The sequence below is a fragment of the Sebastes fasciatus genome, chromosome 16 (genome assembly GCF_043250625.1).
Source record: "Sebastes fasciatus isolate fSebFas1 chromosome 16, fSebFas1.pri, whole genome shotgun sequence".
In the NCBI taxonomy this organism is placed as follows: Eukaryota; Metazoa; Chordata; class Actinopteri; order Perciformes; family Sebastidae; genus Sebastes; species Sebastes fasciatus.
The window spans coordinates 24071905-24092398 of NC_133810.1; the positions used below are offsets into that span (position 1 = coordinate 24071905).

The 20494-nt window shown below is 37.4% G+C and overlaps 1 protein-coding gene and 1 long non-coding RNA gene across 2 annotated transcripts; both read right to left on the minus strand.

The window, feature by feature from the left end:
* Positions 1–5912: 5912 nt before the first annotated feature.
* On the minus strand, positions 5913–6191 carry LOC141752358 (uncharacterized). Its single transcript, XR_012590220.1, has 2 exons — positions 6121–6191; positions 5913–6088 (listed from the first exon to the last, which is right to left on the minus strand). It is a non-coding gene; the product is annotated as an uncharacterized LOC141752358 (long non-coding RNA).
* A 413-nt stretch (positions 6192–6604) lies between these two features.
* On the minus strand, positions 6605–17113 carry vamp2 (vesicle-associated membrane protein 2). Its single transcript, XM_074610212.1, has 5 exons — positions 16741–17113; positions 10635–10728; positions 10192–10350; positions 9907–9958; positions 6605–8858 (listed from the first exon to the last, which is right to left on the minus strand). Coding segments are annotated over exons 1-5 (324 nt in total). The 5' UTR covers positions 16743–17113; the 3' UTR covers positions 6605–8841.
* Positions 17114–20494: the final 3381 nt, after the last annotated feature.

A 20494-nucleotide genomic window follows, 5' to 3' on the forward strand; every position in this document is an offset into this window, starting at 1 on the left:
TTTTAGTAACCTAAGGAATCCATTGGTACCACAACCACGTCATGCTACCATGTCGGGAAGGAAGCTCAATAACGCTGCAAATTTGGGCTAAATTTTAGCTAGGAAAAACTGTCTATGGTATTTCTGCTCAGTAAAAAAATGGGAGTACTTCTTCCACCGCTGCTCATAGCACACACACACCTCATTGGCATTAACAGGATATTGCAATGAAGTGAAATCTTATAATAATAGGGACCCTAAAACACGCTATAGATGCACGTGTTTGTCTAACAACAGCTCATATGAAGCGTACAGTGTCACACTTAAAGCTCTGAGCCTCCACTTACTTTCCATGGCAACTGCTCAGGAGACACATCATCATTTGCCAGTAAGTGCAAAGTCTGTAATGACAATAGCATAGCAAGGAATGTAAATCCCTTTCACAGTAGACACAAGTATGCTGCGTATGCGAATGAAAAGCACAGTGGAAATTTCAGACATCTTCATCAGAGTCATGCATGTGTGGTAAAGTGAATTTTTTTTTGGTTCCCTTAATAGTGTCTGCAGCTCTTGAACGCAGCCCTTTACATGACTCCTCCTCCACCAACCCACTAATCAGGCCAGGGACTAATTGCCCCTTTAAAATACTTTTGTTTCAGTGGCCTCAGCTTAGCTTAATTTTGGACTGGCAGCTGTACTATTTTAAGGTCACATTAGATTTTAAATTTCGTATTAGGCCTTTTTTTTAGATATTGTTAAAATAAAGAACAATTTTAATCACCTCATATTAGTTTATGTAATTTTTTTATCTGTTTAATTATTTATTTCCCTACAGCTCCAGTCCCATCTTATCTTGTGATTTTTCTTTGATTAATTCTAATAAAATATTTGACTTCTTTTGCAAACTGCCTCATCAGTAATAATTCTGTGTGCCTTATCCATTTACCAGAGAAGTGTTCAAGGTTTTGTTTAGTATTTCCTGGTTATGCAAGTCCCCAGGTGGCGATGTTGGCTAGTCTACTTCCAACTTCCTGTCCCCACCACTCCTTGCCACACATGGCTTAGCTGACTCAAAGGATGACTAATTGACCAAAAAAATTGTGGTCAAAGGAAAGGAATTGTTGTTGCAGTGTTGTACTTTTGCTACTTGCAAATGCATAAAGAAGCAACAGTAAAATGTGGAAACATGACATCTACTGCACGTCTGTCCATCCTGGAAGAGGGATCCCTCTTTGTTATATTGGGCTATACAGATAAAATGTATTTGCTTTGATAAGACTTCCCCCCCCCTAATATTTTCAGGTGGAATTTAATTTCATTCTCACTGTGCAATATCATTTTCCACTTGTGCAATTTTGTTAATAGTCTGTTTATTGTCAATACTGTATATACTGCTCCTATTTTTATACTTCCTTCTATTTAAATGGTTCATATTTTGTTACACTTTGTTTAGCTCTTTTTTTTACTGTGTTTGCTGATGCATCTTGTTTTTTGCACTATCCCCTTTGCTGCTGTACACTGCAAATTTCCCCACTGCGGGACTAATAAAGGAATACCTTATCTTATCTCTTACTGTGTAGACCTACTCAATATAGTCTATGTAGTAATACATAGAAAATATAATACATTTTTCATTATTCTAAAATGGTATTATCCTTGAACTTACTGGCAAATTCTGATACGTCTCCTGAGAAATATAATTATTTTGTTAATTTTAATTATATTTCTATGGTATAATACTAACTACTAACAGATCTAATAGTAACCCAACTACCATCTCAACAAAAAGGTAAAAATTCAGGCTTTCCACACTGTGCAGCACTTTCTGTTCACTTTTAACAATGATGGGTTCTTATTTACTATACTTTGCATATAGAGAAATGTCTTTTTTTTTAACACAATATTTGTATCCAAAAATCAATTATGTATTGTTAATATGCAGTTATGTAATGTAGACTAGACGTTATGTGATACATGTATGATGAATTAGCTGCCATCTTTCCCTCTGAACACTGGAACACAGTTGTGTGTGTGTGTGTGTGTGTGTGTGTGTGAGTGGGTCCACAATGTGTACATGGTGACACCTGGTGGTGACCACTTGAAACTACAACTTGGGGTGGAGGAGCTGCTGTGTACTGAAGCTCCATACACTATATAAAGTAACAATTCCCGTAGTCAGTCAGGCTCAGGGAAAGAGTATTTTGCTCTGACCAAGCAACTAAAGAAAGAAAAAGAGAGAAATGCCAGCGTTGCAATGTGTCAGCTGTCCTCATACACTCATATCCTTCACTAAGCACGACAAACTGCTACTAGTGCACAAAATAAAGCCTTCCTTACCGTGTTTACCAGCATGGTTGAGCGCTAGGGAGGCATGCTGGGAGTTTATGAGGTGTATATTAAACATATTGATAAGATAAAGCGAAATAAGAGCAAGAAGTATGATAGTTAATTTATCAGACTTTGGCTCATGGATGTTTTATATCATGCATGCTTATTAAGAGGCAATCTGGAGCAGGATCGGTGTACTTCAAAATAAAAGTCGCCGGAAGCGGAAGCGACTCTCACTGCTGAGTCCTTTTACAGCACAGTGAAGTTAGTTACTAGTGATGGGAAATACGGCTCTTTTTAGTGATCCAGATCATTTGGCTCAGCTCACTAAGAAGAGCCAGCTCTTTCTGCTCCAAAACGGCTCTTCATTTTACCACTTCTGCCTTTTATAATTCAGCCAAATTTAGCGCTGTTTTGACCTATGATTAGTATGTGTGCACATATATCACTTCCATTTTTCAATTTAATTATATTAAACCTTATAATTTCCAGAATACTGTAATTTTACATGATGCTTCATTTCCGACTGTCACTCATCTTGTCTGCTATTCGCGCACCGCACTCCTCTCTCTTTCTCTCCTCCTCTCCCTCCTGCTCTGTACCTGTAGACTGTCAGCGCGCAGTGCACCACCGCCCCTCCCTGCTTGATGTTATAATCCTTGTCTGTCATCACCTGATTGGTCGCATGGACGTCATTAACGCAACATTCAGTCACAGTTAGTGCATGGAGTGCCAGTGGCGCCGAGAAGATCGTCCTATCATTCTGTCTTGAATTAATAAAAAAAAATTAAAAAAAACGGCTCTCGCACGGGAGCCGGCTCTTATCGTTCACTTAAAAGAGCCGGCTCGTTCGTGACGACACATCACTATTAGCTACCTACTATGACCGACTACAACCGAGTATTAGGGCCACATTGAGGGGAAAAAATCTTAGATTTCGAGAATAAAGTCATAATATTACAAGAAAAAATATGTAATTTAATGAGAATAAAGTCATACTATTTCAAGAAAAAAAGTTGTGATATTACGAGAAAAACTAGTCATAACTTTACAGGAAAAAAAGTAGTAATATTACGAGAATATAGTCATAATTTCACGAGAAAAAAGTAATTTCCTCCTCCACAAAAGAGGCAATTTCCCCATCAGGTCTGTGTGGTTCCTTCTTTGGAATAAATGCAGTTTCTTGCACAATCTTTTCAAGATCCTGATACTGAAGATAATGTGATGCTGATGTGCCAAAAGATTAAGTATTTTGTTATTTGTGGAACCTATACAAAAGTATAACTTCATAAGGTGCTCCACGTACCTCATTTTCTGCTCCATTTCCCCTCTAAAATAACACGTAAAATTACTACTTTATAATGTTATGACTTTATTCTCATAATACTACGACTTTTTTCTATTAAACATATGACTTTATTCTAATAATATTATGACTTTTTTTTCTCGTAAACCTACGACTTTAATCTCGTATCATTATGACTTTATTCTTGAAATCTCAGATTTCACACACTTACATGTAATTAGGATAAATTAAAGCCAGAGGTGTATCTTTATATTGATAATAAATTTATGCTTATTCATACAGGTCAGATAAGGTCCCAGAATTGCGGTCAAAATTGCATCTGCCCATTGTTGCACACCCACAAAGCACGTGAAGCACACACAAAAGTACAAGTTGTCATAGATACTGTTTTTCCAATATACATATATTTCATGATGTTCATCAATATAATAAGACATTGATAGATTTACACTACAATTATTTTATGTACTTTAGTTTTTCATTCAGTCTCCTCTTCTTTGCGTTGAGTCAACCTTGTTTAGTTTTCAAATCCCATACCAAATGACAGCACAATAAATCTATCAATAAATAAAAAGCAAAGGAAAAGAAAAAGAAAGTAAGATAAAAACTGAGCACATTGCCCGTGATCCTCCAGTCCTGTCCCTCCTGTAAGGCCAGACGACCAGGGGCAATACGGGCCTTCATCCCAGAAACCCCAGTCCCAAAGAGAAATCAAAATCTTTACCTCAAAAATAAACAGATTTAAACAAAAAATAGATCTTGTAGATACAAACGGCAATCTGATGTAAACTGTAGAATCATTCTAAGCATTCTGGACAATTGAAGGTAAAAATACTTTTTTTTCCCCATTTAACTTCCCCATTTTCTTTACCTTTACCCATCAGTGCTTACATATAAACAATTCAGTGACATCTGGAGTTATTACTAAATTGATGCAAAAGAAAAAAACAACACAATATTTGGTTTGAAAATAAAAACATATATTTTAAGTAGAATATTGTACAATTATAGCCATCCAGTGACCATTCAGAGACTCAAAAGGTTCCCTCCTATTGCTGCTTTCATACCATTTGGGGGCGACGGTTAACATTGGGGAATATTTCCTGCTCTGCACATATTAAATGACGCCTTTTGAAAGATTGGTCTCTTTCTTTCTGCTTGTTTCCTTCCAAGTTTGAATTACAAATTCACAAGTTATAATTCAAACCTGGAAGAGGGTCTGAACATTTTTTCCTGTGTTGGAAACTTGCATTTCGGATCACCCCCCCAAATGACTTGAACGCAGCGTTGAGATCACTGAACAATTCTTAAGGTTGACATAAAGACAATATTCTCCACCGAATCGTGTTCCCATCCCACCAAAACGAATGAATCACAACAGAAAAAAAGTGCCACGGTGTTAAAATATATACGCACTTCTTTTCATACGGACAGTAAAGCAACGGGAGAGAAAAAAAACAGAGCACTCACATCATTTTCACTATTGTGACCAAATTGGTTGAGCACTCGCAACAGATTGGATTCATGGATAACACAGAAGTCCTACCCCAATCAGTAGTGTTATTTCACTTCAGTAGGATGGCTAAAAGGACCACATTTGTAACCCTATAATGATTTTCTATTGCCAAAAACCCAATTTTACATTGCTTTGCTAATATAGATTTTGTCCTCATATATATATTTTGGTAAATAATACCTTAAACCTGAGGATATAGGACCCCCCACCCCCCAAACACCCCCATATTACAACACCAAACAATGCAGATTTTTTATAACATTTTTTCTAGGTTTATCTTTAATAGCTATAGTTATTTTATATCATTTTAGAACTTGTCAGCACTATGGAGACACAAAAAAAAGAAGAGTTGTGCTATTATTAGTTATAGGATCGTGTGTCTAAAAACTTTCCAGATTAAAGAGGCTCTTCTTCGGACCTGGATGGTGGGGCGGACTGTGTTTGAGATTCGAAGCATGCGGCCCTTACGTTTTGGTTTAACTTGCATATGTTAGAATGGCACACTCACAAGCCAAACTGACACACCGTATAAGTAGTGTGTAATGGTCCTGTAATCTGTGGATTAAATAGGGTAAAGGTATTTAAAACAGACTTTCGATAGTTTGGATAACCTGTTTCTCTCCGCTTGTTTTTGATGGCAATTGGCAGCGTAAGCATGGAAATCTGGTCTTTGGTAATCTTCTGCAGTTCACTTTTGGAGGAAAAAATAGGTAGAGGGGGTAGGGTGGAGGGTTTGTTAAGGTTCGGGTCCTTCCTAATAGAGCTGGCCGGCAGATCTGTGAAACTGTCTGCGCTTCAGTGGTCAAGGAAACAACGTGCCCTCACTCTGAGATTTAAGCGGCCTAATCTGTCGGGATAAACCGGGGATATTCCCAACACAGAGCTATTCTAGCACACACACACACACACACACACACACACACACACACACACACACACACACACACACATTGATGCACCTGCGCTCACACATGCACGCACACAGGCACACACACGCACACACACACACTGTAGGATTCTGAATCAGTGAGTTGAGCAAAAGGGGGGGCAGGCTGGTCTACTCAGCTGGTGGGGAAGATAAGAAGTCATGTTGAAAAGGCTACTAAGGCTTTACACACACTTGCTTTGAAATATTGTTGGTAGTTTCATGGTCTCATTATCTTTCCAGTCTACTGTAAAATCTGAAATCAAAATGCATACATTTTAGGATTGTTAACAATGACATTAATGGCAGTAGAGCATGAGCTGAGTCGCTTCCTTGTTCCTGCACACTTGGAAATCTTCCGTTTCATGAGACAGAGATTTAATTGAATAACTGAAATTCCAACAATTTCAGATCTTTTTTTTTTATGTGTACAAGGCCTTAGTTTGACAGAGCATTAACAAAAAGCAAGTGCATCATATTGCCCTGCTCTCCTGCTCATAAGGTAGCCAAAAGGGTAGTATAGTCAATGCTGGAAACATGTAAAAGGATGTTTTTAAGACCAAAACCAGCGAGGGCACCGATGAAAAGAAACGACTGCAATAAGAATAGAAGCCTCTCCCTTGTTGCTTGGCAGTGTATAACGCACGGAGCTGAATTACAAAAAACACGCCAGACAGAGGTAAAGAGGAGCTCGCTGCTGTCGGCAGCAAATAGCACTGATTGCACACTTCCTCTTTACCTGTCTGTTTCACACAAAAATATACTATAATAAAAATAGAATCTATTATATTTAAAAAAGAAAACAAAAAGGCCTTAACTATAGGGAGAAACACTGAGACAGAACCACTGCGCTAGCAAAACACTCTTCTTAGGAGCGCTGCTATTTTTTTGAGTAATTGCTTTCTCGTCGCTAACCTTTTGACAGTATATTTCTGAGCCTACCCCAAAGTTGCTGACCTAAAACTCAACTGTGAATTTGACTTTTTTTTCTTTTTTTCCTCATTAGCCTCGGTCCCTGTTCCTGGATTAGCGAATAAGGCGGAATTGTCTTTTTTAATGTGCTCTTCTTGTGGAGAGGTTTTGCTGCACGAGGATCTCCTTTTGGCCAGGCTATTGACCAGCCAGACAGCGCCATCAAAAACAAGGTTGTTTGTGCATTTTAAACAGATTCCGTTTTCTTCAGTCAGCCACTCCCCCTGCACGGACTAAATGTACGAGGGTGTGTTTGACTGGTAATATCCTACAGTAACTAATAGAAGTGACTGAAGACTAAGGCTTTACAGTGTCCATGTAGGGCCAGTAAGTATTTGCTTTATGGAAATTAATCTATTTACGCAACGGCCCCATTTTTATCACCTCGCGTTAGAATTGTTTTTTCAAGCCCATATCCACAGTTTGACATTAATGACATCTCCACAGTATACTGTAAGTGTAATGTTAAGATAACATCACCCATTTTTACAAAAGAAAATCATTTGGACAGATTGAAAGTCTAATCCAAAACTTATCCTTACAGCTATTAACTATAACTATTTTTTCTCCTATGGTTTGTATGACCGACGTTTTCGACACAAGTTTCATCGCGTGTATTATTTTTTTTTTTAGTTAAAGATACTTTACATTTACATGTGCTACGGTAAGACCATTTGCACTAGACTGCAATGAAGGAATGTTTTCGAAATAAGACACTACGTTAATATTTAAATAAAAAAAGAAACATCTACAGACATTGGTCCGACTGTACTATGGCAGTTTTAGAAATTAGCAGAAGAAATCGAGGTGTTCAAGCATGCCGACAGACAGAAGAGTGTTAGAGATGAACGTTATTGTGAAATGGAGAAAGAGAAATGACACAAATACTGGGAGGTTCAGATGGAAAGGGCTGGGGAATGATGATTACTAGGGGTTAGTTTAACAATTCATGCATTATTTGGATGTTTGATCAATATCGGTGAGCATTTACTCTCTCAGAAAGCCAGCAAAGAAGCTAAAACTTGAAATTGAATGCTGGCATCAAGTTATAGAAATCTAGAGCTGAAGTAAGAGTAACTCTCATGGGCAGTTTTGTCGGTGTGATAGCTCAAATTTCTGTAACTTGATATTTTCTTAGTACAAGTTTTAGTTCCCTGACATATTTTGGACTTTCTTAGTTGACACGAGTAACACAGATGAACTCGAAAATCAAAATGTCCATAGTGAAATGGAGACAAACTCCACTGTGCAAAAAACACACCGAAAAGAGAGAGACAGAGAGAGAGAGTAAGCAGGTTGACAGACAGATGATAACATGCAAGATACACACTTTTGATTAATAGGCAGTAGTTAACGCTGAAGCATACGTAAAATTAATACAAAAAATTAAAAAATACAAAATGCACACACACGCACACGCACACACACCTACAAAACAGTATATATCAGAATAAAACTCTACAAAGAACTATATATATCAGTTATGTAACAATTATCGCCAATCGTTTGTTTCCTTTTCTGTTTGTTGCATCGTCACAAGTGTTTTGGTTCTCGGTATGGCAGGTTAGAAAAGCCAAGAGTACCCAGAAAGGAGACAGGGCCACACACTCACAGGACAAATATTGACAGGGGTCCAGAGGCGAGGTGGTGGAAGTGGGGGAGCCATGGGGCCCTGAAGGTTTAGGGGTGTTATATCGAGGCTAATCGGGAGATATATATAATAAATGAATTATCATGGATCATTTTGTAATCAATTTGAGGGTTTTTTCTTTTCTGTAGCAAGGAAGGATTAGACTGGGGTAGGAGCAACTCTTCTTAGGTGCTGAAGTACACTGTGGAAAGACAGAAAGGAAAAGGAAAGTCTGATTCATAATGCTTAAAGTAATGCATACGTTTTCAAAGCAACATTTTCCAACAACAGGTAAATTCATTCAGGGACATGCCTTATATTATACAGTATACATGTGCAGAATGTGAGAAATAGTTTTATGGTTAAATCCATTGAGATAACAATGACAAATCTATGTGCTCAGGATGTCACAGAAATTTAGTAGTTGGTACTAATACCAGTGAAATTCAACGATTCTCGATACCCAATTTGATACCACGAAAAAACCCCAAAAAAACCCACTTGTGTTAGGAAGATAAACAGGTCTATAATTCCCTCTCTATTATCTATTTTATATATTACTGTGGAAACTTCTCCTTCAAACAACTGGATTTATTCAAGTATTCTCGCCAAAAATTACATTTTACAAGATTTCATTTGAACACATTATGATAACGTTATAATTTACCTTTGCCTTATAATCATTTTTACTGAATAGAGCTTAAACACATCATAATGAAATTCAATGCAACCTCCGTTAACGTTAGCTGTTAGCACCGCAAGACTGTGCTGCCCCCTCTTAGTCGATTAGTCAACTAATTGGTCGTTTTGGTCTTAATCGACTAAGATTTCTTTAGTCTATTAGTCGTTTTTTTATGCTTTTTTCATGCTGAATGGTTTATTTCTAAGAAACTTATGAGCACATCTCTGGTAAACACAAGATTTAAAGTATTGCTTTTGTGTGATTCTTTGTGGAGAAACTCAGTTTTACAGATGCGTCGATTAAATCAACTAATCGAGTAGTCGACAAAATCGTATGTGCTAGTCTACTAAGAATTTATTTGATCGAGGACAGCCCTAGAGTTTACTGCGTCCTTTCAGATTTTAGAAGCCGTTAGTCTGGAGCCCCCGGTACCTATAGTACCACAGGGACTGTAGAAAGATGAGTACCATCGCGTTTTTTGGCAAAATTTCGGCATTGACTAGGTACTGGAGTATTGGTTTTCGTGACATCCCTGCTATGTGCACATAAAAGTTAGAAGGTTTCTTACCAATAATGACGATGAGGACAATCACGCATATCACACCCAGGATAATCATCATCTGTAGTCAGTGGATATTCAGAAAAAGTCATTAGAAAAGTAGTAAAAAAATGTTATTTTTTCAATTTCGTCACACACACAGTAACACAAAAATCACACCAAAATTGCACCTGCTCCTGTCTGTATTATTATTCATGTCTTTTTTTTTTTCATTTGTCTGTAAACAGGGAAGTTTAACTCTGCCTTTCTACACAGGTATTTGCTATTCGAGTCAGCCCGTCTGCATGTCCTCACCTTGGCATTCTTCCACCAGTATTTATTCTTCAGTTTTGCAGCGCTGGTCTCAAACTGAGAGGCTCCAGCCTGCAGGGCGTCAGCCCTATCGTCGAGTTCTGACAGCTTCTGATCACGCTCCAGAACCTTATCCACGTTTACACGCATGATATCCACCACCTGGGGAAAGACACGCAATGCAATGTAATCATCGGTCAAGACAGAATGACTCTTTGTGAGGGCCAGACGGGACAGAGCTGACGTGATGGATAAAGATTATGATTGAAAGTCGTTTATTAAGTTTCACGTCAAATCGTGCTTTTTCCGTTTTAAATATGTATTGTATGTGAACAGGCAGAAAAGATTGAGTTAACAGTAAGTGACCAGTGAAAGAGGCTAAAACCGCAAATGTCTACATCTGAGCTTGACAGCACGACTGAGTTTGCAGAGAGGCATGTACTCACCTCATCCACTTGTGCCTGTGTCTGCTGCAGACGACGGTTGCTGGTGAGGTTGGGGGGCTGATTCGCATCTGCGGGGGCTCCAGCTGGGGCAGACCTTATGATTAAAAAAAAATACAAATATTCAGCGGTTATATAAAGCATACCCATTGAGAAAAAGTTAAGAAAGCCTTGAAAACACAATAGTAACAAAAAACATGACAGAAGCTTTCTATCAAAATATACATATACAAATACAAATACAAATATACATATTAAATACATCATAAGATTTCTATTTTAGGAATGATTCATGTTGTTTCGGTTTGTATCTCTCTTTGGAAAATGGTGTGTTCTTTTTTGACAAATGTGTTGAATTATGTAGTGCCATGCACCTCTACTGTATTGCTCCTGAATGACTTGTCCTTGCTAAATCTATCACAAAAACATATCTTACTAGCTGGCCTAACAGCCAGAAATAAAGATGCTGGCAGTATGTTGGAGTCTTCCATTTTTTTTGTAGTTTATTTATATATTTTATTTTTTATAATTATTTTAATGTTAATGGTAATGTCATGAAGAAACTACCGCTACTTTGCTGCGTATCAAAAGGGTGGAAAAGTGCACACATTTATGTTGGGTATTGAGATTCAAGTTAGAATCAGAAATAATTTGTAGGATTTGGAAGATTTACTGTGTTGCAGAAATGAACATCTCCACGTTTTTGTGCAGGAGAGTCCAGATAATTACCTGCTATCACAAAGAGAATCAACTACTGGAGGTTTTGCAAATGTCAAGTTGATTGGTCATGTCATGTTGTATTGCAACATTAGAAAACAGAGTTTATTGTCTGAATCGCTAGTTTCAAGTCTTCTTCAATACAGCATGATATTCATTTAGTAAATTATTGTCCCATTTACAGTAGAATAGACGATAAAGCAGGGGATGATTTGGTCGTGCGATTGACAGGTCGCTACCACGGCGTTGTCCGGTCTGGGAGTTGTCCATGTTTTCGTCTTAGAACTTTAACCCTTTCATAGTGTGTTTTCAGTTCATCAAAGTTAACTATAACCTTTTTGGTCGCCTAAAAATGTCTTATTCAGCGTTCGGTTGTACTTAGCTCCACCCTCTCGTGTATGGTTGCAAAAATCCAAGATGGCCACGGCCAAAAACCAAGATGGCGATGACCAAAATGCCAAACTCAAGGCTTCAAAACAGCAGTCCACAAACCAATAGGTGACGTCACGGTGACTACGTCCACTTCTTATATACAGTCTATGGGTAAACCGCAAAAACTACAGACCAACTGTTTATCTCATGCAGGCAAATCATTAGTGATCCAAGACTCATCAGAAACATAGAGCACAACATCATGTAACAGCTGAGCCACAACCTACCTACATAAACAGAATTGGCAAATCAATCAAATTCTCCAAATATGCATAATTCTCCTAATTCTAAAGGCTATACTTTTTAACATTAAAGGGGAAAGTTCATCCTAGAAATGCACTTTTAATGGATTTTCTTTTGAAATGTTAATTGTTGTCTAATTTGAAATATACACACTCCACTAAAATGAAAATCTAACCCTTCATATCATCACTGAAACCACACACAAAGCAAATACAAAACCAGTACGATTGATTAACCATAATTCTAAAAGGAACAACAAGCTAGTCTCAAATCATTTTAAATGAGATATGATTCTCACAGCCTACTAATATCAGTTTACCTTCAATAATAATATGTGCCCATATCAATTAAATGTCTTAACATAGTCTGAATATTAAATCTGAAACATTCTGCAAGTTGATATAGCAGCAGACACATTAAAACAGCCTGCTTAAAAGGCTTAAATACTTAAATATTGCATGTAGTGTGGAGTAGCCCAGCATGTTTAATTTAGTATGCTTTATTGCCATCTATCAGTCCAGAGAAATCAATATAGCTAGACAGCTAAACTGTTTCTAAAATTAGAGAGTGAAACTGACTGAGGCTGTAGTATCTTCTGACAAAGTTATCGTAGTCGTAACTCAGCTGCTCTGCCAGTGTGAGACAAAACTCTGTATAAAGGTCACCTTTACACGCTCACACATCACTAATCCTCTGACAACAACAAATCCTTTTGGATAGGCCTGATGGTGCTGGTGGTCCCTGTCAGCTGACAACCAGCCCTAATAGAAACTACCACTATAAAACACCCAAGGCTAACTGATATACTGTATATAATGGTGAATTATTATCATTATGTGTCTCAAACAAATATATACAACATATATTGCTGTATTTCGTGAGATTTGAGAGATTATCATTCTACAATTTCTCTATGCTTACAAATCAAAAGCTGTGTTGGATAAAGAATTGTCGACATTCACTGCCTAATATTAAACTATATAATCACTGTATGCTTCCTTTCACTTGTCGGCAATAGAGTATCACCACAGAGGTTCACGCTATCATCACCTCTGAATTGGCGTCCCCAACCAACCAGGAGGAGTTGCTGGTGAAGCAACAAGATTTCTCCTCAGCCTCCACATCATGTGAACACAGCCTACTGCGCTCGATTGAGCGAAAAAATGGGGGTAATTGTTTCTAATCTATTTGGTGCATAATCTTCACTTTTAATTGAAAGAAATGGATTTGGTCTCACCAAACTGGAAGCTCCACACACAGGTGGGAAAACTGTTTCTAATCTATGCCACTTTGGTGTGTAATCTTCACTATAAATTGAAAATAATAAACTGAATTTGGTCTCTACATGCCCCAAGGATTATGGCACATGTGATAGTAATATCACAACCTGCCTCTATTGATGGATTTATTGATTTCATTGATGCAGTCAACAGATATTGGTGGTGAATATAACCCGGGGAACCTATTTCATTTGTCTCAAAATACCAAAAAAGACCATAAATTTCAGCCTTTTGACAAAAACTATCTCTACCTGCTGATGAATTTGCGTTTAGAAGTAACTACATGAAGAGAGCACATACTTTCAGTTGCATCCTATTCTCAGAGCAAAATAAGGAAAACAACAAAACCAAAATAAAAAGGAATTCACTTTTCAATCAAACATCAAACATTAGGGATGCACCGATACCAATACTGGATTGTATATCGGGCCGCTACTGACTCAAATAGCTGGATCAGATATTGGTGTCAATCTATTAAATTCAATTCTATGTTTATATACTATGTACATTATATACTGGAATTTCAATTCCTGTTTAAGTTTTGACCAATTTGTTGCAGCAATAAAAAGGTCTACACCTGAATTGTAATTCCTGTTAATTTTGAAGATTTTTTACCAAGTTGCTGGTGTACGATTTATTATTTTAATAATAAATAACAATTCACTAAATTTATATCAATGTATTTATTTGTTACATTTTGTTTTGCAAAGTTAACAAAGCAATGTTTAAGTCAAGCCTGGTGTTTCCTTACACATACAAGAATGATTCCAGTCACTTCCACACAGTGAGGCATACATCTCATTAATTAAACACTGGTATCAGATCGGTATTCGGTATCGGCTGATAACCAAAGCCCAGGTAACGCTATCGGTATCAGGACTGAAACATCAGATCGGTGCATCCCTACTACAATTACAGCATGTTTACAAATCAGATGCTGTGTTGGATAAAGAATTGTCGAGAAACTGTTTCTAATCTGTGTCACTTTGGTGCATAATCTTTACTTTTAATTAAAAATTATACACTGAATTTGCTCCGCTGATTATGGCACATGGGATAATAATAGCACCACCATTACTTATGGATTTATTACAGATATAGATTTGTTGGTGGTGAATGTAACCCTGTGAACTTATTTCACTTGTCTAAAAATCTCAAAAAAGACACTGTTAGCCCATACATTTCTCTACCTGCTGATGAATTTGCATGTGGAGGTAACTACATGCACTCTATTAACAGGGGCAAAATAAGGGAAAACAACAGAAAAGGAATTCACTTTTCAATAAAACATCAAAAATACACAACAAAAACTCTGATCTGATAATAAAGGCAGCTAACCAACATGCTGGATTGGTAATGTCTCTCATCCCTCTCTTTACAGTCCACTGCTAATGTCAGATTTGCTAAATGAAATGAAATCTAAATATATCAAGGACAGAGCTTATAATAATAGTCATGTGGTTTTCCAAAGAGGGCTCCTGCCACATTGAAGGGTCTGTGCAAGGTTTTCAGGGGCCCCTTGGTGAAATATGAAAAATATTAAAATATGAAACTACTAGGCTAACTATTTGTTTTATGTTCATAAAACCAATGGATTTCTGTTTGTTTGCTTACTGCTATCTGACTTTGAGCACTGGAGAGCGACATTTCAGCACTGGACAGCTCCACAGCAGCCCAGACCAGACCAGTAAGCGTCTTATCCCAGCCTCACTATCCCAGCCTCACGTGTCTGTTTGATGGTGCTGAACTACATTATTTTGTAATGTCTCATATTCCTCTCTTTACAGTCCACTGCTAATGTCAGATTTGCTATGAAAGCTAAATATATCAAGGACAGAGCTTATAATAATAGTCAGGTGGTTTCCAAAGAGGTTCTCCTGCCACATTGACAGGCCTGTGCAAGAAGGTTTTCAGGGGCCCACCTGATGAAATAAGGGAATCATTTAAACACTAAAACATATGTACCCTAAAAGTAGATCATTTTACATTTGATTTAAAATAAGGCTACTATTTTTTTTTCATAAAACCAATGGATTTCTGAGTGTTTGCTCACTGCTATCTGACTTTGAGCACTGGAGAGCGACATTTCAGCACTGGACAGCTCCACAGCAGCCCCAGACCAGACCTGTAACAGTCTGATCCCAGCCTCACTATCCCAGCCTGTTTGATGGTGATGGTGCTGAACTGGAAGCTGACCCACAGCACCTTTCCAGTTCTGACCGTATATCCACCACCACCAGGAACTACATAATAACCTGTCTTGTAAAACATCACTGTTACACGACGAGCACGACGACAGGGGCCTGTAAATACAGAGGAAGCCTACCACACACACACACACACACAGAGGGCGGGGAGGTTCATTATGATAGAGGGGAGGGGGGGTGGATGGATTTGAATCACTTGGTTGAACAATTATAACCAAATGTTGGTGACAAATGTAGCTCACACAGCCCACAGAGAGGGAGTGTTAACAAACATGTCGCCACAGTACAATGACATGTCGACGTTTTAACTACCTCCTATGCAAAAAAAATGAGCTATCTTTCCTTTAGCCTATAACCTTTATATATATTTGAATACACAAAAGGGACAAATATATATTTGACAGGGTTCATTTGCCCCTGAAGTGTCAGACACGGTGAGATATATTAGCTTGTCCGCCCTCGCACGACAATCGACGACATTACAGTAGGAGGCTATCCCCCCCACCACCCCCCACTGTGGGTTGCACATATCACGGTAAACTAGGCCTTTAAGCCTGCTCCAGAGCTAATAATATCACCGTCTAGAAGAAGCTCTGTGGAGTAGTCGTCGAGTAATGTCGACGCTTTTAATGCTAATTGTGTCCTTTGCTGCTGTTGAATTAGCTTAAATGGTCACCTGTGGAAGAAAAAAAACACGACGAAGGCCTGTACATGTTGAGTGAAAAGGAGCTTTTTTATTGTACATGATGTTTCCCTTTCATGTGGTTTTAATTATTAGCCTGTGGGGGTATAATCGCACACTAGACGGTGTCCTTTATGAAACCAGTCCAAACTGGATAAAGATGCGTGCGTGCTGTTCTCCGGTGAAAAGCAAACCAGACGACTCAAATATAAAACAAGCAGGTGATAAAACACCGTGAGCTCGTTTAACGTGTAAAAACGCTTTAAATTAGGCTAATAATAATGTGTTTAAAAGCAATACACCCTGTTGTCTGCTCCAAGGTTAGGCCGACGCGTTAGCTTAACTACATTTAGGCTCATATTATGAGAGAAATAAGAGCTGTGACATTAAATTTACACTGATATATACCGACTATAACGCGACTCCTCCAGTGAAATAACCTCAAAGACATCCAGACACCATTAAACCCGGATAGCAACGTAAAGTCGAGGACGACATTCATTAATAAATTAGGATTTTGAAAAAAAAAAAAAAAAAGCTTTACTCACATTTTCCTGGTAGTATATTGTGCTGGGCAGCTGTGTGCTGAGAACCGGACTGGAGATGTTAGCGCGTCCTAAGTGGCTGGCAGATGGATGTGGATGTGCCTTCTTGTTGCGCTCCTCTCTCTAACCCTCTGGCACCCTTTTGGTTGGCTTATTGTGGCGTTTCCCTGCCTATATAGCCGAGGAGGAGCACTGGCTCTGTGTCTGCCACTGAGATATGTGTACAAAAACCTCCTTTTTTTATCCTATTTCTGCAGGCTAACTAGTGGAGAACCCGGCGCTGTCCGTGTCCGTGCGGTAATGAAGGTGTAATAAACAGCCGGCTGGATTAGAGGTGGACAAAGATGGCTCGGTGACGTCAATCGTGTTGAAAATGGGTGACCGGAGACTTCACCGCTTTTATCTCCCGGGACAGTTTTCACCTATATGTGCTGTTATTAGGACTCCACGCTTATTTTCTTTTACATGCATTAACATGTCATGGTCATGCTTGTGGGGCTAAAGCTTCACTTAAAGGAGCTTATTTTCATTGCAAAGACTGTGTCAACAAAATGGCGTTCCTCTGAAAGGGGGTGTGGCGAGCTTCGCAGTAGGTGTCTGATTAGCTCTCATAGTAAATGCACTGTTAAGAATTTCCCAGTAAAATAACAGTAAAGAACTGGCAGCATGTTATGTTACTGTAAAATTAACATTATTATACTGTCGCTGAAATTTACAGCTTTGTACTATTAATGAAAAATGCTGTTTTTTAAAATTAATTTCACAGTATTTTACATTTAATTTACTGTTTAAAGATACATTATATAGCTGTTTTTTCACCTTTCTTTTACATTATCTTACTGATTTATTTTAATGCACTATTTATTTTTTACATACATTTTAATAAACATTATATTTGCCTAGATGAATAGACTTAGCAGGTTACAGACATAGGAATAGTCACACTAAATACAATTAAAGGCACTTGTTAGGAAAAAGGCTAGAATAGACTTGTTGACACTTTTCCCAAAATGTCTGTCTATAGCTGGCTGCAAGCACAGAATGCAAACCATAACAACATGTGAGTGAAGAATAAAGCTAATTCACTGATTTTACAATCATGTACAATGTACAAGCCTCACATATGCAGATCAGGTCCCAGAATTAAAAAAAAATACTGCATGAAACGGTTACTGATGATACTTTAGACAGTTGATCAGCAGTAAAGTGCTGTTTTTTAAGAATGCATTATAAAAATTATGAGTGTTAAATTAACAGGTTTCTTTTGTATTAACAGTAAAGCACTGTTTTTTAGCAATAACAGGTTAATACTGTTGAAATCCTGCTGTAAATTAACAGCAATCGTTTACAGTGTGTGGATATAGGGAATAATTAAGATAGAATACGTAAAAATTCACAATAGTGGTATAGACCCTCAAAAGGGAATGGATTCTTGTTTTTGAAAAATCTTTTTATTTTATTTATTTATTTATTATCTATATATTTATTTTCTGTTTGTGTGTATCTTCATTTTTGTTAGAGGTGCCATTTAACTGTTCAGTTGTCTGATTGATACTGTGAAGCTGTGTATTGATTTTGGCCCTGTAAGAAAGGGAAAAGTTAAGAGAGAACGGGTGGGTGTATGTTATGTTTGTTAAAGTAAATCCTGTATTGAATATATTGCATAATAATGCTGATGTTTGTATAACAAAAAAAACAGTAAAGACATTGTTAAAAATAAAATAAAATCTGGATATAGGGATGTAGTGGAGAGGAAACCCACCTGAAAGCATTTTTACCAACCTTTTGTTTGAGGAACAACGTTTCACTGTTATTTCAAGCTGACAGTAATCTGCATTACGTTCAGTATACTGTCTGATATAATTAATGTGAGTATATAGAGACTTCTAAAGCAGTGGACCATTTATTTTCAGTATAATTCCATCCATAAGTAACACAATTAGAGAATGTATGACTATTTTGGTCATACACTTTCTGTAATAATACATCTAAAAGTAAAAAAATCCTATCAGATGGGGGTGGCCATGGGATAAAATCGTATCAAATGGGGGTCTAATGTGTGTCAGTTTAGGGGTTCTTGGTGTGAGAAGGTTTGGGAACCACTGTTCTAAGGCAGATGTTCTCAAGCTTGGCCCATGGGGGCTTATAGGGACCCTTCCTGAGGGGGTTTGTGGAGTTTCCCCAAGTAAATTAAAACAAAAATCATTACAAAATAACCCATTTTTTTTCTAAGAAGATGGTTGATATTCTACTCACTAACATTTTGTACAAAAACAGTTATATTTTTTAATTCATTATGTATACGATGACACATAATATATTTTAGCCTTCCCTGTAAACAGCCCTGTAAGCCAATAAGGAAATACATACAAATGTTAATTAATGTTTTTTTAATTTATTAATTAAATTTCCATTCAATTAAATTGTTTTTGTGATCTTGAATCTATTATATTCATGTCAGAAAGACATAAAGACATAAAGACAATAACATTTTTAAGAGGTAGAATTTGTTGAATTACTGTACCATAATAAACCCCCAAAAAAGGTTGGAAGCAACTGCCACCTAGTACAGGATCTAATCAATAATCAGTACATCAATAGGCCTCATCCAGTTTTTATCATTTCATGTCTAAAATCTTCAGCATCACATCTGTAACAGGAATAAATACATAAAATTGAACAAAGATCCTTGACTGGTGTATAGTCATAAAGGCAAATGCTGCCCTGTTGGTGTAGATTTTCAAAAGAAGTCTTCATAAATCCAAATGCTTGGACACATTTTTTGGATGCATGAATAGGGTGTCTCGTAAAGAATGTTGCAATATAATCATGACGATTTTGATAGTGATGCGTTGCATTGTTTTATAAGTGTTAACTGTTGTGCTGGTAACTAATGCTGGAGGAATCCCTAGTCAGATTAAATCCAACCACTCAAACATCCAGTAACATATTTAACGTAAACCTCTCTTGACCTCACTTGACTCAGCAATTGGCTTTCTTCGCAGCATTAGTCCCGCAGGCTGAAATCACATGTGAGTTTGTAAATCCACTCTCAATCTCACCACTGAACTATTGCTAAACCAAATAGATGTTTTCTATAGTAATTTCTTCTTTCTCGTTTAGTGTAAAATATAATATCTTGTTTTGTTTTATATTTTTTGCATTATCAGACTCTCCATATACATGTGGATATGCCTGTAATTTATTTGTTAATTATTAACATGATTGATTAAATTGGATAAAATCACAGATTGGGCTTTTTAAAGAAGCAGCATTGAAGTAAACATGTTACAAGTAAGTAACAAATACATGTTATTTATTCCTCCTTTTCTTGATAGGCTATATAACCCATATTATTACATATTTTCACTGCAACTGAAATTATTTACCACCTACATGTTGTAGGGCGAATCATTTTGCTATAGAACTGAGACATTGTCATCTGAACACTGTATGTACAAGCTATATGTATAGCTGTATACATTGCATGGTTCCAAAAAGAAAGCAGGTTAAATCTTGTAGATGTTGAACTCAGTGGAGCCCACATGGTGGTGCTATACGACAAGTTTGTTTTACTGTTAACATCCCTAAAAAATAGATGTAGAGGTAGCTGCCCTCTTCGTGGTTATGACCTCAATGATATTTGGGAAAATGTACAGCATGTCAGACACGTTTTAAGAATTTACGATTAATTGCACAAGTCAGATATTGACTAAAGCAGAGCTTCTCAATTATTTTTCAGTGAGGGACCCTTTAA